The sequence below is a fragment of the Jatropha curcas genome, chromosome 11 (assembly GCF_041381405.1).
Source record: "Jatropha curcas cultivar XTBG-Jc1 chromosome 11, XTBG_Jcur_1.0, whole genome shotgun sequence".
NCBI classification, from domain to species: Eukaryota; Viridiplantae; Streptophyta; class Magnoliopsida; order Malpighiales; family Euphorbiaceae; genus Jatropha; species Jatropha curcas.
In genome coordinates, this window is record NC_143161.1 from 9,494,810 (window position 1) to 9,518,144 (window position 23,335).

Below are 23,335 nucleotides of genomic sequence, written 5' to 3' on the forward strand. Positions count from 1 at the left end.
AAATAGTCTCTAAACTGCTTCCGTAATTCCGTTAGTATATAACGTAATGGATAAATATCATTAAATATTTTAATTTTATTGACTTAAAATAATGATAATTTAATTTTAATTTATATTAATTTTTTATTTAAATCTAAGTTATATTGAATAAAATAAAATATTATATTATATACTGAATACCGTTATATAGTTATTACGGTAAATATATAATATCTATCGAATATAGTAATGTCAAAAAAAGAAATAAATCAAAATCAAAGCTCCATATATATATATATATATATATATATATATATATATAATCAAATAATATAATTTAATACTTGATTAATAAAGACCATTGACCTATTTAGATATAGTAATCACAAGTTGGCCTGAAAAAGTCTTTGGTTAGGAACTATGAAGACTAAATAATTTGAGAGCCTTCACAACCGGAGATGTATTTGGACCACCATATCCCTCCCTCAAAATCGATATCAAATAAAATAAATGATCCAATGATGCCTTTGCAAGTCTTGGAACATGGGATTATTGGGATTTTAAAAACTCAGGTCAATACCTTTGATTTTAATAATTTGGAAAATGCTGCAAATGAAGACATCTTGAGACATTTGTATATTCCATCTCTTAGGTTGTCTAACAGCAACTACTTTTCTTTGCAAAATATTTTTCATATTTATAATTTTAAGAAGTAATAAATATTTTTTTTTCATATTTATCTTTTATATATGATCAATAATTATTAATTTAATTTAATATTTTTTTAAAAAAATTAATATTAAATCAAGAGTAATATAATAAATTTACTCAATAATTTATTATAATTTAGACAAATTTAATAATAGTTTGTTTAAGGGACATGAAATTCGGAACAGAGGAAGTACTAGTTACTATACTAATATTGTATGTATTCTTGCCATAGACCATGAATTAAATTCAAGTTACTTTTTTTCACGCAATTATCTATTCCTTTCCTTGTGAAAAATATTTTTAACAAAAGAAAAAGAAAAAGAAAATAGAAGAGAAATTAAATAGTGCAATAATGTTTAGATGAATGGAATATTCTTAGAAGTCTTTACATTTAGGATCCCCATATACATTGACACTTAATTATAATAATAAATAAATTAATTATTTATTTTCATGGAAAATATTGTCCTTAAAAAATATTTTCAAATAATAATTTTCCGTTGTTTGGTTGTAATATTGAAAATTAGTTAAAAATATTAAATTTTTTATCTCATAAGACCATAAAAATATTAATAATAATAGAAATTTTATAATTTAAAGATTTTGTTATTAAATATGAAAAGAATGCAAATATATATATATATAAAATTATAAAAGCCATCGGTGGTGGTGGTCGGTGATAAAAGGTGACTGGTGTTAGTGACTGTGATGATTAATAAATTAAAACAAAAGATTTATAAAGTTTGCTAATATTTGGAAAATGTTTTACTCTTATGAGAATGAGAAGTTTTTTTTCTTAAAAAATGACTTAATTTTCCATTGACTATGGAAATATTTTCGTTGAGTTATTTTCTTAAATGTCCCAAACAACGGAAAATTGTGGAAAAATATTTTTCTACAAGTTATTTTATGAAAACAAAGTCTTTAAATTTATTACATCTTAATTTCATACGTAAAACTTTGTAATCAAACTAAGTTTCAATTGCATACAACAGCTTAGAAAAACATAATACGTGATTGACCAATTAATATTTGGTACAAAGTTGAAAAATCCACTTAGTAAGAGGAGACCTTAATTAAATTAAATAGCAACTTGCATGATTCCATTCTCCTGTAGTTGATTTTTGAGTAATTAAAGACTCTTAAAATCTTAACTATGCTTGATGACCTATACATGATAGCTAACTATATCTACTCCTAGCTAACAGAAGTTGTAATATTAATGCAACAATTATTTTATGTTTATATGTTATTTTTTTATTACAATAAGCTAATACCATTGACTAACTTTCACATATTCTATGTTGATAGATCAGAATGTAATAGAATATCATGAAATTAAATATTTTTCTTATACGCAATTACCATCTTTATATATTCACCACAGGTTGAAGGTTGTGTTCGATAAAAACTTTTTAAGTAGTCAAAATGCTAAACGCTATTATTTATAGTATTCGGTAATATAATGTTTGAACTAGCTTTTAGAGGTTAAAGTAGCGTTTTATAAAAAGTCAATTTATGTGACGTTTAACTTTTAGTATTTTATGAAAAGCTACCCGAACAACTAACAACTCAACGCTATTAAAATAACTAAAAACTACCAAAACAACTAATTTTGCCGAACAGACTCGAAGTCGTGCATAAACTCCATGTCGTGTACATATTATTCCTAATTAGTTAAGGACATGATCTTTTATTTTTTTTGAATCCAATGATGCTCGGATGCCACAAAATATACATCTTCTTTTTATTATAAAAGTTGTCTAGACCCGGTTTATTCATCCACTCTATACATTAAATAAATAATTAAGAGTCATAAGTTGATAATATTTTATTTTTTTTCTTAATAATAAATTTATAAATACCCTACTGTAAATTAAATATTTTTATTAAATTGATTTAGTATATAAATAAACTCATATGTCTGAAGTTGATAGTAATTTTTACATTGATGAACCTATGGCTCGCTCTTGTATGACTTATAATGACAGATCATTTCTCATCCACAGACATTTTAATTCTTGACTATATCAATCAATATTTACAACAAAATATTTTTTAATTAATATTTCACAGGCATTGAACCATCTATCATTTCTGTATTTGGTTATATTAGTAATATAAGTACCAATGTGAAAAGCAACGTCAGTTGCAGGAGCAACAATGTCATAAACACACAGCGTGTTAAAGAAGCGTATTGACCGGAAACTTGACAATGATATAAAAAAACACAACCGTTGACACTGACCCACAATAACTCGGCCACCGGCCAGCGGATCTAAGGCGTCACCAGCTGCAACTTTGACCATTAACTATATCAGTAAGTCACCTTGGTACGAACCTTCAAAGATAGTTCTCCTCTAATTTTTATATATGACGACTGTCCGATAATTTAGCTCTCTCTCTACACTTATATATATATATATATTCTCCATCTGTATCTTAACTGGTAACCTTTGAAGTTAGATATTTTTACTACTATTTTAATAAAATAATTATACAAAATAAGTTGAGTTGTTGACATTTTTGTATGTCTGCGTAATGGACAGATAAATTATAGACTGGGATTTGAATGTATTAATTATTTTTATTTAATAATATATGAAGTTAATATTAATAATTAGTTAATTGAATCATGTGTAGGAGACTTTTTTAGCTTTCGATTATATATAAGAAGTAGCGATAGACAGGTTGCAAGTCATTAAGAAAAGCTAATTAACAAGATTAAATTAGCTCTGCGACAATGGCTAGTTGTGGTGGTGCAGTTACTGTTCGTCATCATTTGGTTAGCCAAGAAAAGGGTTTCATCAGTCAAGAAACTAATGATAAGGTATTTATTTATTTTTAGTAATGATTAAAGTTTCTGATAAATCTATGGCTTAATAGAATTATTTTGATCTTACAATTTTTATTACTTGATACAGGTTGGAGAACTGCAGGATCATGGTTTGAATGTGAAGCCATCTTTATCAAACAATGAGGACTCAAGCAATAATAACAAAGAGGTAAGTTAGTTTATTATCGGATTATCAGAATCTTGAATTGTTTCTTCTGCTATTATTTGCTATCAGATCACAGAGAAAGATTTTTTTAAAAAAATTTAATGTTAATTACTATTTCTTTCTTCTGCTACTGTTTACGATCAGATCATCAGAACCTTGAATTGTTTTTTTCCTCTTTTAGGGAATGTTTGGTTTAATTCGGAATCGAAATGGAAGTCTAAATTTAAAAAGAAAAATTCACAAATTTGTTTCCTTTTTCAATAACTAATTTTTGTTTGATAAATTAGTAATTGCACTAAAACATATTTTTCATTTCGACCTATATTCAATTATTCAGATAAAAAAATAGTGAATAACTAGCTAGTTTTTCATACACAAATATACTAGCCAAGATCCATATTTTTAAAATTTAATTATATAGTTCATCGATCTTATCTTAATTATACTACTTAATCTTTAATTCAGTAATTGCATAAAAGATAATAGTTTTCATTTTAACCTTTATATTCAAAGGTGATTTCAAATTTTATTGTTCCCATTGTAGCTTTTTGTTCTACAGATCAATAAACATGAAAAATTCTTGATAAAGTCATCCTCTCCTAATAATGTTTTCTTGATTTAGGAGGATGTATTGGAGTCTGCAAAAGCCGAAATGGGAGAAGTGAGGGAAGAAAACGAGAGACTGAAAATGATGTTACAACAAGTAGAGAAAGATTACCAATCACTTAAATTACGTTTCTTTGACATTCTTCGAAAAGAAACTTGCAAGAACACAGCAGAATCTCCATTGGGTTGCGAAACCGAAGAATCTCATGAGCTTGTATCACTTTCTCTAGGAAGAAGTACTCCAAGTGAGCCTAAAAAAGATGAGAAAAATAGTAACCCCAGCAAAACTAATAATCATGATACAGAAAATGAAGACTTGAAGGCTACCTTAACCCTTGGCTTATCAGACACTAGTTCAAAATTTCATATGTCTAATGAGCCTGTGTCTAGTAATCCAAGCCCTGAAAATAGTGTAGAAGAAGAACAAGCAGGGGGAGAAACATGGCCACCAAGTAAGATTAATACAAAGAGAAACACAATTGATGATGAGGCTGCACAGCAAAGTAATGCGAAAAGAGCTAGGGTTTGTGTAAGAGCTAGATGTGATACTCCTACGGTTAGTATTATTTTGATCAGTTTTTATTTGTTTAACATTAATTTTTGTTAATATAACTTGTTATTTAATCTTGGATTAGCTATAGAAATGTGATATATATGGGATTTTATTTTTTATTAGATGAATGATGGATGCCAATGGAGGAAATATGGACAAAAGATTGCAAAAGGAAATCCATGTCCACGTGCATATTATCGCTGCACAGTGGCACCAGCCTGCCCTGTAAGAAAACAGGTTAGTAAATTTTAATTTAAAGGTTTAACTCAGTATTGTTCCCTATTTTATTAATCAAGACTCAAGATTTTTTTTTTCTCATCTATGAATTCTCTAATCTTGGTTTGAATGGTTTGAGGGGAATAAAAAAAGAAATTATCACAAATCTAGAGCATGAAACCCTATAGATATCATGTAGAAGTAAATTACTTAATCCTTAAGGAGGATTATAGAAAATACAATTTCTTAAATACATAGATATCTCAAGATATGTCAGTGAGTTTGCACAACTATTGCATTTCACTATAAACATTGCAATTTGCAGCCTCTAGTACTGTTTTTAAAGTGTATCCATGGGAGTAAAATGAATATTTCACGTGCATCAAATTTTGAAAACATTTAATTCCAGATTAATTATACAAAATTTCATTGAATTCATTTATATTATATAAGGTTCAATAGTTTGTATAATATATCGCGTCTATGAGATTCGTTCTTTATAATTTCAAGTTCATCCCACTTATTTATAAATACACATGCACACACATATATATAGAAGGTGCATTATAATATTGTATATCTACTTCATAATTAAGAACATAAAAATAACTTTTCAAAAAATGCATGAATTCAGGTACAAAGATGTGCAGAAGACATGTCAATCTTGATTACAACCTATGAAGGAACACACAACCACCCACTTCCTGTTTCAGCCACAGCCATGGCCTCCACAACCTCAGCGGCTGCTTCCATGTTATTATCAGGCTCTTCTTCTTCCTCATCACATCAAGGCCTAATTAGTTCTCAAATTCCTTTAACTTCTACTTCTCAATATAACCAACTCAATGGATTAAACTTCAGTAATGCTGTTTATGACAGTTCAAGAACAAAACAAATTTATTTAGCAAACCCTAATTCCTGTCCTCTTTTCCCAACCATTACTTTAGACCTAACTTCCTCAGGAGGATTCTCTTCCACCTCTAAATTTCCTGCAACAAGTCTTAACTTTTCTTCATCAGAATCTAACCTATCAGCAATATGGGGAAATGCGTATCAAAATTATGGATCCTTAAATTCCACAAATAAACAACAATTGTCTCAGTTACCCTATATGGAAAATAATCAACAGGCATTAACAGAAACCCTAACTAAGGCAATAACATCGGATCCGAGTTTTCGGACAGTTATAGCTGCAGCTATATCATCAATGATGGGTAGTAGTTCCAGTGTAAGTCCAAGTTCAAGCTCAAGTCAGTTAGGTGAGGCTAATGGAAAAGGTTGCGGCTCAAGTTATTTCAGTGGATTGTCTTCTTCAAGTTCTCAAATGGGAAATATTCTTCAATCTTCTTCTTCATTGCCTTTTTCAATCTTTAACAGTGCTTCTATGCCTGCTAATGTTAAAAAGGATCAGAAGAGCTGATAAATTAAAGTACTATATTATACATAGTAGCAGTTAATTAAAGTACAAGAAAGTGGCATATAAGAAATTAGCAGGAAAGGTTGATTGCTGTTTTCTTCTCTTTAATTGATATGCTATTTTGCTTTTGGGTTTTTGGATGTTAATTAATTAAATTATGTTTACCAATTAGATTCCACAAAAAATATCTAAGTGTACAAGTCCTTTTTTTTTTTTCTTTTTGTTAAAAAAGTGTACATGTAATTTAATATTTATTTAAATTTTCTTTTTTCAATTAAACATCAATTGTTAATGGAGGAAAGCAAAGTTTTAAATTCAGATTCAATTAGGATTGCAGAATCAATGTTGATGTTCTTTTAGTTTATCAAGTGGAGATGCAAACTAAACCATTGCTTTAGATTGCTATATTTAAATTAATTTTATGAAATTCAATTCATTCAAATATAAGTTAATGTATAACCAATTAACAGCATGGTCTGAGATTAAAGAAAAACTTTTATTGTAAAAAGTACGACATTGTTCATAAATTGCAGGATGCTGTCCTTAACTAATTTGAGGACTTGTTTCAGTCTAACCAATGAAATTATTCCTTTCACCAAAAAAAAAAAAAAAAAAAAGAAGGGTGAGAGAGATGAATTGATGTCTTTTTTTTTTTTTTTTTTCATTATTATGTTATTGAAATTAGATTCATTGAGACTGACGGGCTGAAGTTTGCAGCATCGGCCTTTACAGGGCATGGTAGGCACCAAGATCATGGTGAGTCTTTCCCTTATATGGATATGGAACATATATAAAACTTCTCTATGAGCTCAATATAAACTAAAATAATAAAAATAGAGATTTTTAAAAATTATTTCAATTTTATCTTTTTTTTTTCTAGTACATGGTTAGAAATTCTCTTATTTTGAAAAAAAAAATTTATTCATTGATTTAGTCTATAATTAAGCTCAGCATGATGAATTTAAGTAAATCATTCTTATGAAATATTTTACAGTTAAAATTGTACAGAAACAAACTTAACTAAGTCCCACACATTAAATAGGAATACGGTGGTCAAACCATGCTGTCAAAAATCAATCCAAAAGTCAAAATATATTACTTTTTCCAATAAGTAAACAAATATTGAAATACATTACTCTTATGTCATGTAATTAAAAAATATAGATCATGAACCAACGAATGTTAAAATGAGTGGTTCGACACTCTTATTCCTTAGATCGAGAGTTCAATGCTCCATCACAAGGAACACTTTAACCCTTAGTAGGCCGATTTAGTGCGATATTTTCATTGAATAGTTTACTACAAGAAAATATGTATTTTGTTTTAAAGGAAACAACCAAATTTAGAGATAAAAAGAAAAATTACTACTCGAAGAAGGTTTCAAACTTGAAAATCAGTACAATTATATGATGTTCTAGTCAAAGAGTGAGCAATCGGATTAGCTTGCCTCTGAATTCACCTAGTAGTGACATCAGATCTGTTAGTTAATACCACCAAAGTCAGAAAAAGTCCATAGAACTAGAACATGACGGATAGTTTTCTATGGATATTAGCAACGGAACCAAAGTTAGAAAAAATGGAACCAAACTCAGAAAAAATCCAAAGAACTAGAACATGACTGATAGCTTTCTATGGATATTAGCAACAGCGACCGAAAACATTAAAATTGAATTTTAAAATTAGAAAAGTTTATATAATTATAGCAATAAAATTAGCGATTAATTAGAATTCTAATAGTAATTGAAGGCATCTAATTTTTTACTATTTAGCGACAGATTTGAACTCCTTTAGATAAATACACGATAAGTTCATGTCTATTTTGATATTCAGCCATCAAATTATCTACTAATTACTGATAAATTATCGATGGATTAGCAATGGGGTTTAGAAAAAAATTTTACATTTTAAGAAACATAAATGGGTAATAAAAGCAAAATTTATAGACGATTTATTAATTAATTAGCAATAAGTTATTGCTAATCCGTTAGTATTTAGCTACGGACTTGGGGAGAAACATTTAAAATATTACATGGAATAAATCGGCAATATCCTTATCACCCTCCTTTCTTCTTCCTTTCGTCAAACAGAAATCTCAAATCCATTTTCTCTCTTCAAAATGTTTCCCTCTCTCATCAATCTCATTCTCCTCCTTTGTACATCCATTTGAAACTGAAAGCTTATGAATGATGTTTTGGTTTAATTATGGTATTGTCAAAATCAGGGGCTGAGGAAGGGGGACTGAGGGGAGACCGGCCCTTTAAACTCAAAAATTTCTTTAAAATTTTCTCCACTTTGATCCCCCTAACTTTTAAAATACTTGTTTTGACTTCCTCAAATTCTAAAGTCTAGCTCTGTTCCTGGTTTCATTTATGTTTCATGTAATGATATTATTTATAAACTAATAGCAATAATATAAGAAAAAAAAATAGAGAAATAACTTCCCCATGGTAGATTCTAGTTATTCTTCTAGAAATTAGCTTTTCAGGGATATAAACTAATCATTAGGAGAACATAAGAAACATTTTAAAGCTACTAATGAAAAAGTCTTTTCCATAAATCCTAGAACTAAGAAACCAATTGGCATGTAATTCTTTCCAAATTGATTGTTTGGAAAAGAGTTCTTGGTTCTAATTTTTCCGTTGAAAACATTTCTATTGGATGTGATGTTTATAAATTAGCCAAGCATCTTCATATATCCTAAAGTATTTAAGTATAAAAGACTTCTCAAACTTTAGACTTTAGTGCCTAAGAAGTTTTCTTTGGCAGAAGTTCTGGAATCTTTTGAAGATTTAATGCTTAATTTTCTCATCCAACTCCACTTTGGAAAAATCAAGATTTCTTCGTTCAGTTGCCTTCCAAATTGAATGAAGGTGTAAATCATTCTAAAGCTTATGAACCACTTAGATCTGCTTCTAGTACAACAAGGGTGCTCTCAGTTACTCCAGCAAGGGATTATTTTACTAACAAAATCTGAATAGCCATGTCAAGCATTTTTCAACTCTCCAACAAGAGGGAGTACGATATTACAGTCAACGCGCACCGGTGAGCATTCAACCAATTCGATCGATTTAAATAACATTTTTAACTGATTTTTTTTTTTTTCACTTAACTGAATATAATTAAACTAATTTTTTAACCAAATTAAATTAAACCGTTTTGATCAAATTAATTTTGATCATTAATTGAACCGAAATTAATGAAAATGAAAACTTAATTAACTAACCGAATTTAATCAAAATTTATAATTAACCGATTTTGATTAACCAAACTTATTAATCACTAATTAATCAAAATAAAAATTAAAACATTTTTAATTTTTAATTTTATCATCTACTTATCAAAACACCGTAGTTTTAAGAGTTAATTAATAGTTGAAGTTCAAATATTTTAAACATAAATGTTTATATTTGAAAATACTTAAATAAATAAATAAATAAATAACTAAAACATGCCGAATATATCAACAAAATAGTAATAATTGAAAATTCCACCAAAAATTCACAAAACCATAATAATTGCCTCGACCTCACTAACTAATGATTTCAAATTTATTGCATGGAACTTATTATGCATGGATAACATGGAAAACCACTATTTTTCAGGCAGAAAAAGAAACAAAAATGATTGATTCTGCTAGAATTATTTTTTCCTTACAAAACAACCTCCATTGATACATTAGATAGAAGGGCAGAATCAATTTATCGCTTTTGGTATTTCCTAGTCTTCACTTCGATTTGCTCCTTCTTTAGTCTCCAACAAGAGTTGCATCCCGTGAAAATTCACGGATGAACGGTGGTCAAAAATAAAAATTAAAGGTTGCTTTCTATGATACAAAACTGCAAGAAATTCACAAAATTGCAGAGATACTGTCAAACATATGAAACAAATCTGCAAAAGAAAAATTCGCAGTTCCATACTGAAGTTTAGAACTTACCAACATTGCCATAAATATGGTCAATTAGACATGTCTCTATGACACTTTCAACAGTTCATGGAAAGCCTCCTGTGGTATATCAACAGAGCCAACACGCTTCATTCGCTTCTTGCCTTCCTTTTGTTTTTCCAAAAGCTTCCTTTTCCGAGTAACATCCCCACCATAACACTTTGCAAGAACATTCTTTCTCATAGCCGAAATACTAAGAACCAGCATGAAGAGGATTAGTAAAGAGATGACAGTGACCAATAGTCATGCTCAAATGACCAAGAAAAGCACTCTCCTTTGGAAAAAGAGAGATGGTTAAGAAAAAAAAGATATCAGTTTACTGCTTTTGCCGTGAAGAAATTATCAAGAACTGACGCGGTAAACTCTTGGCACAAAAATAAGCTAAATATTACTTACGTTTCTCTTGCAATAATCTTTGCTCCAATAGCTGCTTGTATAGTTATCTCAAACATTTGCCTGTTCAAAATATGAAAATCACACAACTGGAGAACAAAGAAATTATAATACAAGACAGAAACAAAACTTAAAATTAAAAACCTATCAATGAACTTCTTCAGCTTCTCCACCAGCTCACGACCAACTCGTTGAGCCTTCAAATTGTGAACAATGGTTGCCATAGCATCAACTGGTTGTCCATTTAAGAGGATATCAAGTTTAACCAAATCAGCTTCTTGATATCTGTAAATGAAATCCATTTAATTTGTTAAAGGTGAGGTGAAACTAAAAATATTCAAAAGTTCTCATCAAAACATAGATAACGACCACCTCCTTAATAAAAACTTTAATTCAATAACCTATGACTAGGGTTGAGCACACAACAGTTTTAACAGAAAAACCAAACCAAACCAAACCAGTCTAATTCAATTATTTGGGTAATCTGCTCGGTTTGGTCAATAAACTGATTTCAGTTCGGTTTTTGGTAAAGAAAATTGGTTCAACCAGACTGAACCAAAATATAAGACTACATTGTTTGGGACCTTTTAATTTTAGTAGGGCTTAGTTTTGGTTGTCCAAGCCTCCCTTCCTCTAGCTAGCATCTGTCTTCTTCTAGAATCTCCTGTCAAGGAGACGGAGGGGCCCAAAGTGCAGCAAAGAAGAGAATGGCCTAACAAGGAGATTGTAGAAACAATCCCAGCCGCATAAAACACCAGAATCAAACCAAGAACCCAAGGCATCAATATAAACCCAAGCAAGAATGTCAGGGATCGACAAAGCATCACAGCCAACAAAATCCCCACCATCAAAGTCGAAAATCCCACTGGCAAGATCTGATCTGAATCGGTGCTCATGACCTCCTCCACGATGAATAAGACGACATTGACAGAGATTGGTCAGAGAAAGGATGTGACAGCAGTGAACAAACCAGGTTGAGAAAGGGACAAAAAACGCCAAAGTTCCTTAGTCTCTTTTCTATATACATCCCCACTCAAATCTCACCATAAAAATTTATAATACCAATCCACAACCATCACAAGAACCCAAAATCAAGCATTCAAATAAAAAACAACAAAGAAGAACAAAAAACCTAGATTCAAGACGAACGAAAACAGCATAATTTACAGTGTCCTGAACCTATGAGATCCATTAATATGCCTCTTGGTGCAGTAAAAGAATCAGAAATGTAGGAAAAAAAACCCTGACAGTACATTCCATCAGCTACCTTTTCTTGATCCCTTTTCATTTTCTTCTTCTTTTCATTAATTGATTTTTTATTGCATAACAGATTGATGGATTGAGAGATTTTGAGTGTTTATAAGACCTAATGCCTAGTGGTGAATTTAGTGATAAAAATTCTGTGGATAAATTGATGATGAAGAGGATTTGGAATTAAAATGAAGACAATTAAAAAATAAATTAATTAAATCTAGTAAAGGCCCTTCCTTCGGCCAGTTTTTCTAGTGATTTTCCTTCTTTTTTTTTGCATGACTACCAAAACTAATTAAACTAAACAGGACCAAAATATTTGGTTTGTGCAGTTTGGTTTCCGATTATAGCTTGGTTCGGTTTTCAGTTTTGTTTCACCGATTGCACACTCCCACCTATGACCTTGAAACAATAATCCTAATATGAGCAGCTGAAGAAATAAAATAAGCAACAAAAAAGAGCAATTTCTCTGTGCAGTAATTGTCACATGCATTTAAGGGAAATATATTTGTGGCCAAAATCACCCATTCTGACATGTTACAGGAAGCTCAAAAAACAACAGCACTTTCTATGGTAACAGTATCACATTCACCTATTTGGTGGCATCACCTTCGTCTAAGGAAATGAGCTTAAGACTGTGTTTTGTGGATGTTGTGTTTGAGAGAGAGAGAGCATACGTACTCTGAATCTTCATAGTCAAATGATGCATATCCTGATGTTATACTCTTCAACTCATTGTAAAAATCGACAACAATTTCCCTCAAAGGTAGACAATACTTCATAAAGGCTCGTTGGCTTCAAAGATGAGAATTAGAAAGATTACTACTCTTATTTTGAATTATTATATACAATGGTAAATACTCAGTACATGAAAGGCAGTTAATTAATACCCATAGTTATCAATTCAACCGCCAGAATCGACAACCAAATTTGATTCGCAGATGGGCATATAAAGTACCTGTCGATAAATGAATACTCCAATTGCTGCCCTCTCCTGTCAGAACATAGGGTAATGACGGGCCCCACATACCTTAAGTGGAAAAGTGAAAGCCGGACAAGTTAGCACTTAGCATGCTAAAAAAAGAAACAAGTCATCGTTCACAGAGAGTATGACAGTGTGAGCGCTTACTCACTAGGGATGATAATTGTAGCTATGACTGTAGGTTCCCAACTAGCTGTAACTCGCTTCTTAGGATTTGAAGGCAACGCAGCAGGATTCTGAACTTGTACTTTGCTAGCAAAGCAACAACATAAATTGTTAGGAAAAGCATATGGGCAGCATTAGAAATTAGCAAGACAAGGACATACCTTCCATCAGAATACTCAAAAATATATGGAACAGTTGGAACTGTGGAAATAACATGAGCTCCATACTCCTGTCATCCATTTGAAGATAGGTTGTGTAATTTGTTAGCAATGCCATTTTCCAGTAATTATGCTCTCCAAAAATTAGGCATTTACTACTTCCAACAATAATAACATTATACTACGTCAAACAAAACAATTTGATTTTTCTGCTACAGAAAATCACAAAAGAGGGAAGCATCACCTGTTCAAGCCGCTGATGAAATACATCCATGTGAAGTAAGCCTAAGAAACCACACCTATATATAAGACCAGTAACCACAAAATGTCACTGCATATGAAACTAAATGGAGGAGAAAAAAAAAAACTTTGCAAAAAAGCAAAGCACATATCAACGTCATTCAGTAGTTGGATATGCACCTAAAACCCAGACCAAGTGCAGAACTACTCTCTTTAGTAACAGACACGCTGGCATCATTGCATGTCAATCTCTCTATTGCATGGTTAAGCGCATCAAAATCGGATCCATCAGCTGGATAAAGACCCGAGAACACCATATGTTTTGCAGGCTTAAAACCTAAAATTAGAGAATTACAAATAAAAGTAATATTAGGAATAGGATGTAAAAACTTTATTATTAGCCAATAAATCCTCCTTCCCCTACCTCCGAACTCCCACTGTTTACCCGTACTTGTTTAGAAATGTGCTAGTCAACAGCTATGGATTGTGTGGCCTGTTTAAGTAACTTATGATGTAAATTATTTATACATCATGTATGCTAGAGTCACCACCAACATATAAAATATCGCACAGTTCATTTTCAGTTATATGTTTACACAATAATATTACCTTTTCCATTTGCTTTATACATCTAATCCTTATAAATGAGATTCTGAATAAAAAAATGTCAAACTGTGTGGACATCACAATTCTGGAAAGTAGAAAGGCAAATTCTTTCTCTATTGCAACAAAGAAAATCGAAGAAAATGTTCCTATAGGTTCAATTTCTCTGTAACAGTTCCCAGGTCAGATCAATTTATATATACGAATGAAAGAGGGTATTGCTTAGATTTTCCAGTCATTATAAACAAAAGATAAATAAGCATCATAGTAGCAAAAAGGGTGATGATTATATACCTGGCAGAGGTTCTACAATGCTTCGGCTATTATATAGAGTGTCTCCAACACGTGCTTCTTTGGTTGATCTCATGCCACTTACCATATATCCAACTTGTCCAGTTAGAAGAACTCCAGTTCGTGTCAGTTCAGGATGCATGAAACCAACATCCAGAACCTCATATCCTTGGCCAGTTGCTGCAGATGAAATCTTATCTCCCTTCCGCAGTGTGCCATCTACAACTGCAACATGGCAGATTACCCCCTTGTATTCATCATAATAGGAGTCCAGCAAAAGCATACGCAGTGGTGCATTACTATCCCCAGGAGGAGGAGGTATCCGGTCTATGACTGCAGGAAGGACTTGCTCAAGACCCTGCCCTGTTTTGGCAGATGTCAAAAGGCAATCATTAGGTTCAAGATCAAACATTGATTTTAATTGAGCTTTAACACGATCAGGATCAGCAGTTGGTTGGTCTATTTTGTTGATGACAGGAATTATTGTCAGATTTGATTCAAAAGCCAAATAGAAGTTAGCTACAGTTTGTGCCTGAACGCCTTGGGCAGCATCAACAACCAAAAGGGCACCTTGGCATGCTGCTAAGGATCTTGATACTTCATAGCTGAAATCGACATGACCTGGCGTATCAATTAGATTTAGCAGAAACGTTGGAGGTTCATGTGCATCACCAACATTCAGGCCATTAAACTTGTACTTGTGGAACATGGTAGCTGTTTGAGCTTTAACAGTTATTCCCCTTTCTCTCTCTACCTAAGACAATCCAAATTCCATCACATACATGCCATACAGAATTAAATTGACAAAAAGAATTTCAGTGTTGAAACCTTTCTACCCTGCAACTACAACAAAAAGTTATACAGTCGAGGCTGAACATGGATTGAATTTATGAAATTTCACAACAACTTGCTAGTTCAATGTTTTTTGCATTCAGAAACACCTATACATGGTTGTTAGATTATTTCAAAATTTTCTTATTTCATCAGTTTTACACTTCCATTAAGCATCTCTTATGAATGAAATTGCAATATTACTTTGGATAGGTTACAATACTTTCCAAATTCTACAACTCACATTGTAGTTTAAAATCAGGATACAAATAAAAACAACACTAACACTCCTGTAGTAAGGTGTTTGAACTGCATTTCACACACTTAAAGCAATCCAAATTCAAAATAATATCACTCTAAACAAATTATTGGAAAGGTCACAAGTTCCAAATGGTCAAAGAGTTTGTTTTAATCATACTCTGACACTCCACTAGCTTGAATGGTTTTAATCATTGCAATTCCATTTCAATTTCAATATAATGTTTCATCTCTCTCTTCTATGCTATATACTTTTCCCGTTAGGATTTAGTCATTTTGCGAATTTTACCCAATTAATCTTGAAAAGGACATTTTTAACCTCAAAACTGAAACTTCGTCTACAACAAACCCATCAATACCAGTACTTTAAAATTTTGGATTCTAAAAACTCCTGCTCTAAACATTAAATTTAAAAACAAAAAAACAAAAAAAGAAGACAAAGATCTTTTATTTCTTCAAAAACAAGAGAAAACCAGCAAAATGGTGTTTAAATACCTGCAATTTATCAAGGTACTGAGGCTGGCCATGGCCTTTTTTTATTGTTCCAGTGAGCTCCAGAAGCCGGTCAGCGAGCGTTGACTTGCCATGGTCGACATGTGCGATTATGGAGAAGTTTCTAATTCTCTCAGCTGGATACTGGCTCAAATCTATGCTGTTCTCCTTACTGTTATGGCGCGAATTGGAGCAAAAGGCACGCGTTAGTTCCGAACGATAGATTGGCCTGAATTTTGAATATGATTGTAGCAGAAACAGACATTTTGGTGATTTTAGGGCTTTTGAAACCCTGCGTAGAGAACCCATGTTGGGTTTCTGCTATAGCAGGCAATCGTAAGTAGCTGCTGTTGTGCTACCGTTGAGTTAAACCGCAACTTTGGTACAAAAACGACATCGTTGCCAATTCTAATTCAAAAATAATTATATATTAGTATTATTCATCAATTAAAACACATTAATCCAAATTGCAAAAAATCGGCAATAATTATTCTTCTTGAAGCCTGAAGTTGACATTTTTGGGTTTGACTTCCGATCGCCTAAACTAAATCTATAAACATTGGGATGCAGGATGCTCTCTTCAAAAAAAAAAAAAAAAAAAACATTGGGATGCTGACATCATTACAGTTGAATTTTCAAAGTTTGAGTCTTTGATTATTGCAAAATTAGTCACAATCTATAATAAAATGGAAAAAATGATAGACACAAGAAAGGGATTTTAAAATTCGTTCAGCCAATAGAGTATTTTGCATAGAAAGTGGTATCCTAAATTTCTACAAATTTATTATATATGTGTACATATATTTACCACTAGATTATATTTTAGTGTGCATTAAACAAGTGTTCTATTAATTGTAACGATAAATTATAGTATATTATATTTCAAATAAATTGAGAATTCTTAATAAATTAATTAATGAGAAAATATATATTTAAATAGAAAAATTTGTAAAAATAATTAGACTTTTTCCTGCTTTGAATGAAATAAATAACTATAATAACTAAATATATAAAAAAATAAGTAAAATAATATATATATATATATAAGAGAAATTTCTGGGATAACGTTGACTTCATTAAAATAATATATATATTAGATAACTATTTGGATGCGTGTGATAAAAGTCATTCTTCCCCGGCCTCAAACATCAAATGATGCATAATATATAACAGAAATATTAGTCCTTATAGTCTAAATACTCTTCTAGCATTTAATAAAGGTATCATTTCCATGGCAACTTCTGGCTCCTGCTCTCTTCTTGTCTTCTTTTTATGCACACTTTGTGCCTTCATCACTAATGGAACTAGAGCAAATTCAAATGTAAGTATTTACTCTCTCTTCGTTTTCTACCTACGTGTTTCCTATCTACATAGGGTTCTAAATGAGTCAAACCACTCGTGAGTTGCTCAAGATTCGACTCAATAAAAATTCATTTGATAAATTTATTGAGTCAAGCTATCAAAACTGTTCCATAAGTTTATCGCATTGAGCAATTGAACAATTTAGTAAACCAGCCAAGCTCGAGCTAGCATAGCTCATTAGCTGGCAAGCTAGATTTATTGAGTTAAGAGCGCAAACCAAAATTGAGTTGAGCTCTCAATAAGCAAAATTAATTAAACTTATAATAAAAAAAACAATGTCATTTTCATTTAATAGATTTCGAGTTTGAGATTGAAATCAAACTTGACTCATTTATAGTTATCAAGCCAAGATCGAGCTTGAATCAAGCATATTCTCATCGAGTCGAGGTTGAGCACCAAAGATTGGCTCAGCTCAGCTTGGCTTTATAGCCCTATATGTGAATTAGACTTGATTATGGATTGGGTTCAGGTCGGATTTTGTGACATCCAAACCCAATCAAGTCGAGTCAGGTTAGAAATAAATATAATGACTGAAAGGGTTTTTTTTTTTTTTTTTTTTTAATAATCGAATCAGAGTCGAATAAATTCAAATCCATATTATAAGTTTGATCTTACATGAAACTGGGTTTGTTGCAAGTTTGACCTTAAGTGGCAGTCATAAACTCTACTTTTTACTCACTTTTTTCTGCGTGGTTAAAGTTTCTAAGTTTTGGTTATTGTAAGTTTGATTTTATATGAAAAATGCGTTTATCATAAGATTTAAAATTATATTGAGAGAAGTTCAAATTTACCAATAATAACTATATTTCTCCAATATAATTTTAAATTGAATAAATGAAACTCATTCTCATATGATAACATATCTTAATTAAAAAAAAAAAATCAAATTTTAGTTACAAAGTCAAATTATATTTAGTAAACAAAATCAAATTTTGGCATATTTGCTAACCAATCTTAATCTTTTATTCTACAGTGGCAACCTCATTATTACAAGAGAGACAAAGCTACACAAAACTGGCTAAACCATGGTGGTGATTTACAAAATAGAAGATATGCAAATAAAGAGACCAAAATCAACCCTAAAACTGCTTCCAAGCTAGGTTTAAAATGGAAATTTTTGGCAGGTGGAGACATTTCAGCAACACCAGCAATTTTTAATGGAACCCTCTATTTTCCAAGTTGGAATGGTTACATTTATGCAGTTAAAGCATTTGATGGAAGTCTTATTTGGAAAAAGAATTTGCAAAATCTTTCTGGGGTTATTGCACCAAGCTTTTTGTCCTTGTTGAATGTGAACTCTACTGCTTCAAGATCAACACCTACAGTTGTAGCAGATGCTGACTTGCTTATATTTGGAACTTATGGGCCAGCGGTTGTTGTTGCTGTTAAAAGATCAACAGGAGACTTCGTTTGGGCTACTCAGGTTGAAACCCATTTGGCTAGTGTTATCACCATGTCTGGAACTTACTACAAAGGGTTAGTCAATCTCACGTTAATAATTAATTAATTAATTCATTCATCATCATCATCATTTAATTATTCTTCTTCTTCATCATCATTATCATCATCAAAATTAATTAAAACTAATTTTTTGGTTGATATGACCATTCGCTGGAAAAAAAAAAGGAATAGTTTAAAAAAATCTCTTCATTAATTTATTTGGTGTATGAGTAGTCCTACAGACGAGCTGTAGGCATAAAGTCTATTGTTAAAGTCAAAGTTAGAAGTGAGCAATTATCAGTTTCTAACCTAGAAGGGAATCAAACCGACTTATTGGTCGGATTTAGATATTTATTTTAGAAATTTGGTTACCGATCGGTTTGGATATGTAAGATAGTTTGATTTTCAATTTTTGGTTCAGTTACCATATATAACTAACTGAATTTATTTTTAGTTAAAAATAGCTAATTTAATTTGAAAAACCGAATCTAAATCGAACCAAATCAATTTAATTTGGTTTGAATTTGTTATTATATTATTCGGTTTCAGATTTAGATATCATAAAGCAAATGTGGATATACTGAAATCGAACTAATTCGGTTTGGTCCAATTTAGTTAACCGAATGCTAACCCCTAGCCAAAGTCAAATTTCATATAACTATATTTGTCTTCTCTGGGTGTTTTCATAGGCATGTATAATTATATTTTTGAACATTTCTCCATTCAATTCTAGGAGCTACTACATTGGAGCATCATCAATAGAGGAAGGTGCATCAATTGCTCAATGTTGCACATTCAGGGGCAGTTTCATAAAACTAGACCCAAAAACAGGCAAAATACTATGGAAAACCTACATGTTACCAGACAACTTTAACAAAACTGGAAATTATTCTGGAGCAGCTGTGTGGGGAAGCAGTCCATCAATCGACAAACATAGGAACCTCGTTTTTATTGCAACTGGTAATTTATACTCAGTTCCTCAACATGTTCGTGAATGCCAAGAGAAAGAAAATAATGCAACCAAGCCTACTCATTTGGACCAGTGTTTGGGTCCCGATATCCATTCAGAATCTATCTTGGCCCTTGATTTAGATTCTGGAAAGATTAAATGGTCTCATCAGCTTGGTGGTTATGATGTGTGGTTTGTAGCTTGCAGTATTATAAATTTTACATCTCCTGATTGTCCAATTCCTGGACCTAACCCTGATGCTGATTTTGGAGAAGCACCGATGATGTTAAACATAAAGGTCAATGGAAGTAGGAAAGATGTTGTTGTTGCTGTTCAAAAAAGTGGGTTTGCTTGGGCTTTGGATCGTGATGATGGCAACCTCATTTGGTCCACGGTAGTTGCTTTCAACTTTTTAAGTGCTTTTAATGCTTTGTTTAGGGGAAAAGAAAAAAAAAAAAAAAAAAAAATAGAGCGAGACCTATTCAGTAAAATTAGCCGTTTGGATAGCTGTTACATATTTTAATAGTTAGTAGCTGTTTGAATAACTTTTTTAAAAATTAAACTCTATAGGATTAACCTTTTATAAAATGCTATCTTAACCTCTAAAATCTAATTCAAATGCTATGTTATCGAACACTATAAAAAAAATCAGTATTTTAATTGGTGAAAAAGCTAAAAAGGTAATTCAAAAACTATTGTCGAATACAGGTTGAGAATGCAACAAGAGGGGTTAAAATCATAATAACGACTTTTCTCCTTTAAACCGACCTACTGCTAGCAGGATATAATCTTAACCCAGTAGATTGAGGATTCATGTAGTTAATAAAAAAATCAAAATAATGCAATTAGAATTGGGAGCTAACGATTCTTGGTTTTCAAAAACTTGAATGTAGGAAGCAGGACCTGGTGGCATTGGTGGTGGTGGTACCTGGGGAGCAGCCACTGACAAAAAGAGGATTTACACTAACATTGTGAATTCTGATGGTAAGAATTTCACTTTAAAACCATCAAACAAGACAACAAATAGTGGTGGATGGGTGGCAATGAATGCCCATAATGGCAAAGTTCTATGGTCTGTACCAGATCCTAGCAATGCTTGGGCATTTGGCCCTGTTACTATTGCTAATGGTGTCCTCTTTGCTGGCTCAACATTTAGAGAAGGACCCATATATGCAATTGATGCCAAGACAGGAAAAATTCTATGGCGGAATCACACTGGAGCCACCATTTTCGGTGGTGCTTCGGTGAGCGATGGATGTATATATTTTGGGCATGGATATAAGGTAAGCACTGGAACTGCAAATCCATTATTCACTAGAGGGAAATCACTGTTTGCATTTTGTGTCACTTAGTGCTTTTTTCCTTATGATGGAAATATTAGACAAGAACTGAACTGAATATGTACTTTGAGTTTATGTATGTTTATTTTCTTGTAATAATTTCTGTTGTCAAACTGATAATATTAATTTTATTTTTATCGTTATACTAGTTGTCCATCGGTAAGATGCACAGATTATTATATTATAAAAAAAAATATATGAAAACATCCATTATCAACACCACGTGATGCAAACAAAAAAAATAAATAAAGAAATATACAAAATAAATCATCATATAAATGAAAACATTTTCACAATTAAATTATTTAAAAAAAATTGTGAGCGTTAACATCTGACACCCACTTATTTCTCTCTTTTTCTCTCGTTCTAAACATAAGTAAAATTAAACATCATTTCATGCCTATAAACCTTTCCTCCCTCTACAATAGACTGAGGGAAAGTTGGGTGATTTGGGAAATCAGGATACCATTGAGTCTCCAAGCATAAACCTGCATGTTTCTTATACACAGCACCTCCTTTTCCTTTAACATCGTTGAGCTTATTTGCTGTATAAAATTGCAAGCCAGGTGCATTTGAATTTAAATCCATTCTAATTCCTGTTTTCTCATCCTGCAAATTGGCTACCATTCTCATTGGTGTCTTGGCGTCAGTATAAGCATCAAGAACATAATTAACGTCATAACCATTTGGAAGAAGAGTGATTCTTTTTCCAACAGGTTTAAGTTCATAATATTCTTCTGTAAAATCATAAGCAGTTCCTCTTGCATATAGAATTTGACCGGTAGGGATCAAATCATTATCAACAACTGTGTAGAACTGTCCTTTGATTTGGAGTTTCGAGTTTAAGATATCTCCACTGTTATGGCCAGCTAAATTCCAGTATGTGTGTTGAGCTAGACTCACTGGGGTTGGCTTTTTGTCTAGACTCTTGGCTTTCATTATTATGCTGAATTGGTTATCTGCAATGATCGAGTATGTAACTGTAGCTCGAATCGCTCCAGGAAAACCTGCGAAAAAATATTAAGAAGTAAGATTAGAAAATCTGAAGCTCTCTAGGGTTTGGCTAAACTTGCAAAATGACAATGGATTATCCTAACCTTGGTCACCGTCAGGGCTGTTATATGCAAATGAAATGGAAGGAGTAGGGCCATCTTTTTTGTTCTTGATAGCCTTCCAGAGAACTTTAGAAAATCCTTTTGGGCCACCATGAATGGTGTTTTTGCCTTCATTGGCAACCAGTTTATATACTTTTCCGTTCAGCTTGAATTGAGCGCCTCCAATTCTGTTAGCAACACGTCCTACGGTTGCTCCAAAATATTCAGTGTCTTTCTGGAAAAAAATTTTCAAGGTTGTGTTAACTGCAATCAGTAATGAAGAAAAGTTTAGGGAAATTTATTAAGACATTAAATAAAAATCCTGACCTCATACTCTGCAATGGTGTCATAACCGAGAACAACATCGACTGGCTTTCCTGTTAAATTTTTAAAAAGAAATGGCAAAAGGAAAATATAAGAACAACCAATTTGGCATTCAAAGACTTATTTAATGATCGACTGTCTGCCTTGAAATGTATAGGATCGAAGGATCAAATCCTAACAGACTCATCTCTTTCGAGTAATTCCCAAACCAAAAATAAAAGGAAATTCATAGAAATATTAATATAATAAAGAGAATAAAAAAATATACCAGTTTTGTCAGGAATAATCAAGGAGACAATAGTTGCACCCCAATTTGTGAGCTTCAAGGTAATATTTCCCTTTTTCAATTCAAAGAACTCGGCCTTAGCATTGGTAGAGGCAAATTCAAAGGCAACTAAAATGGAAAAACAAAATAAAAAGGTTATGTTTCTCATTTTTTTATTTTTTTTTATTTATTTTTTTTGGATTTTTATAATGATAATTATTGAAAAGAAGATGAAAGAAGGCTTGTTTCAATTGCTTCTCATGTCTCCACTATTTATACTTGGAGAAATGCTAAATATAGACATTGTTGAAGATCTGTTGAATAGGATAACTTGTTTTATTCATTTCACATATTATTTGTGGAGGAGATGACTGATTCTTTGGATCCCATTTTATTCACCGTCCTAACCGCTAAAAACTTCTGGTGAAAATAAATAATAAATAATAAATAAATATAATGTTTATAATTTA

At 31.7% G+C, this 23,335-nt stretch overlaps 4 protein-coding genes across 5 annotated transcripts; 2 read left to right on the plus strand and 2 right to left on the minus strand.

The window, feature by feature from the left end:
- The first annotated feature begins 3,406 nt into the window (after positions 1-3,406).
- On the plus strand, positions 3,407-6,712 carry WRKY72 (WRKY DNA-binding protein 72). Its single transcript, XM_020682449.3, has 5 exons — positions 3,407-3,520; positions 3,615-3,695; positions 4,315-4,854; positions 4,975-5,088; positions 5,702-6,712. The coding sequence occupies exons 1-5, from the start codon at positions 3,434-3,436 to the stop codon at positions 6,485-6,487; spliced, it is 1,608 nt and encodes a 535-aa protein (XP_020538108.1). The 5' UTR covers positions 3,407-3,433; the 3' UTR covers positions 6,488-6,712.
- A 3,230-nt stretch (positions 6,713-9,942) lies between these two features.
- Positions 9,943-16,442, minus strand: LOC105642733 (Small GTP-binding protein). 2 transcript variants are annotated; one of them, XM_012227661.3, is made up of 12 exons: positions 16,095-16,442; positions 14,514-15,264; positions 13,797-13,953; positions 13,621-13,675; positions 13,380-13,447; positions 13,201-13,305; positions 13,030-13,101; positions 12,753-12,866; positions 10,965-11,105; positions 10,824-10,883; positions 10,419-10,620; positions 9,943-10,320 (listed from the first exon to the last, which is right to left on the minus strand). In XM_012227661.3, exons 1-11 carry the CDS (start codon positions 16,398-16,400, stop codon positions 10,455-10,457), a joined length of 1,995 nt encoding a protein of 664 aa, XP_012083051.1. In that variant the 5' UTR covers positions 16,401-16,442; the 3' UTR covers positions 9,943-10,320; positions 10,419-10,454. The 2 variants fall into 2 exon arrangements, with proteins under 2 accessions (XP_012083051.1, XP_020538379.1); XM_020682720.3 differs by having other exon boundaries at positions 14,514-15,260; positions 16,095-16,234.
- Positions 16,443-17,317: 875 nt separating this feature from the next.
- On the plus strand, positions 17,318-21,325 carry LOC105643293 (hypothetical protein). Its single transcript, XM_012228401.3, has 4 exons — positions 17,318-17,412; positions 18,427-18,929; positions 19,627-20,236; positions 20,736-21,325. The coding sequence occupies exons 1-4, from the start codon at positions 17,323-17,325 to the stop codon at positions 21,192-21,194; spliced, it is 1,662 nt and encodes a 553-aa protein (XP_012083791.1). The 5' UTR covers positions 17,318-17,322; the 3' UTR covers positions 21,195-21,325.
- A 113-nt stretch (positions 21,326-21,438) lies between these two features.
- On the minus strand, positions 21,439-23,120 carry LOC105643304 (uncharacterized). Its single transcript, XM_012228410.4, has 4 exons — positions 22,869-23,120; positions 22,604-22,653; positions 22,280-22,511; positions 21,439-22,189 (listed from the first exon to the last, which is right to left on the minus strand). The coding sequence occupies exons 1-4, from the start codon at positions 23,032-23,034 to the stop codon at positions 21,549-21,551; spliced, it is 1,089 nt and encodes a 362-aa protein (XP_012083800.1). The 5' UTR covers positions 23,035-23,120; the 3' UTR covers positions 21,439-21,548.
- Positions 23,121-23,335: the final 215 nt, after the last annotated feature.

What these genes read in the sequence shown, in the direction of transcription:
- LOC105643293 (XM_012228401.3), top strand. Translation starts at nt 17,323, where the DNA reads ATGGCAACTTCTGGCTCCTGCTCTCTTCTTGTCTTCTTTTTATGCACA. An exon ending in GAACTAGAGCAAATTCAAAT is followed by an intron (nt 17,413 to 18,426) that starts GTAAGTATTTAC and finishes TTTATTCTACAG; the next exon opens with TGGCAACCTCATTATTACAA. An exon ending in GCAACCTCATTTGGTCCACG is followed by an intron (nt 20,237 to 20,735) that starts GTAGTTGCTTTC and finishes ACTTGAATGTAG; the next exon opens with GAAGCAGGACCTGGTGGCAT.
- WRKY72 (XM_020682449.3), top strand. Translation starts at nt 3,434, where the DNA reads ATGGCTAGTTGTGGTGGTGCAGTTACTGTTCGTCATCATTTGGTTAGC. An exon ending in CAAGCAATAATAACAAAGAG is followed by an intron (nt 3,696 to 4,314) that starts GTAAGTTAGTTT and finishes TTCTTGATTTAG; the next exon opens with GAGGATGTATTGGAGTCTGC. An exon ending in CTAGATGTGATACTCCTACG is followed by an intron (nt 4,855 to 4,974) that starts GTTAGTATTATT and finishes ATTTTTTATTAG; the next exon opens with ATGAATGATGGATGCCAATG.
- LOC105643304 (XM_012228410.4), bottom strand. Translation starts at nt 23,034, where the DNA reads ATGAGAAACATAACCTTTTTATTTTGTTTTTCCATTTTAGTTGCCTTT. An exon ending in GATTATTCCTGACAAAACTG is followed by an intron (nt 22,654 to 22,868) that starts GTATATTTTTTT and finishes AAAATTTAACAG; the next exon opens with GAAAGCCAGTCGATGTTGTT. An exon ending in ACACCATTGCAGAGTATGAG is followed by an intron (nt 22,512 to 22,603) that starts GTCAGGATTTTT and finishes ATTTTTTTCCAG; the next exon opens with AAAGACACTGAATATTTTGG.
- LOC105642733 (XM_012227661.3), bottom strand. Translation starts at nt 16,400, where the DNA reads ATGGGTTCTCTACGCAGGGTTTCAAAAGCCCTAAAATCACCAAAATGT. An exon ending in GCACTTGGTCTGGGTTTTAG is followed by an intron (nt 13,676 to 13,796) that starts GTGCATATCCAA and finishes TCTTATATATAG; the next exon opens with GTGTGGTTTCTTAGGCTTAC. An exon ending in GAGTATTCATTTATCGACAG is followed by an intron (nt 12,867 to 13,029) that starts GTACTTTATATG and finishes TCATCTTTGAAG; the next exon opens with CCAACGAGCCTTTATGAAGT.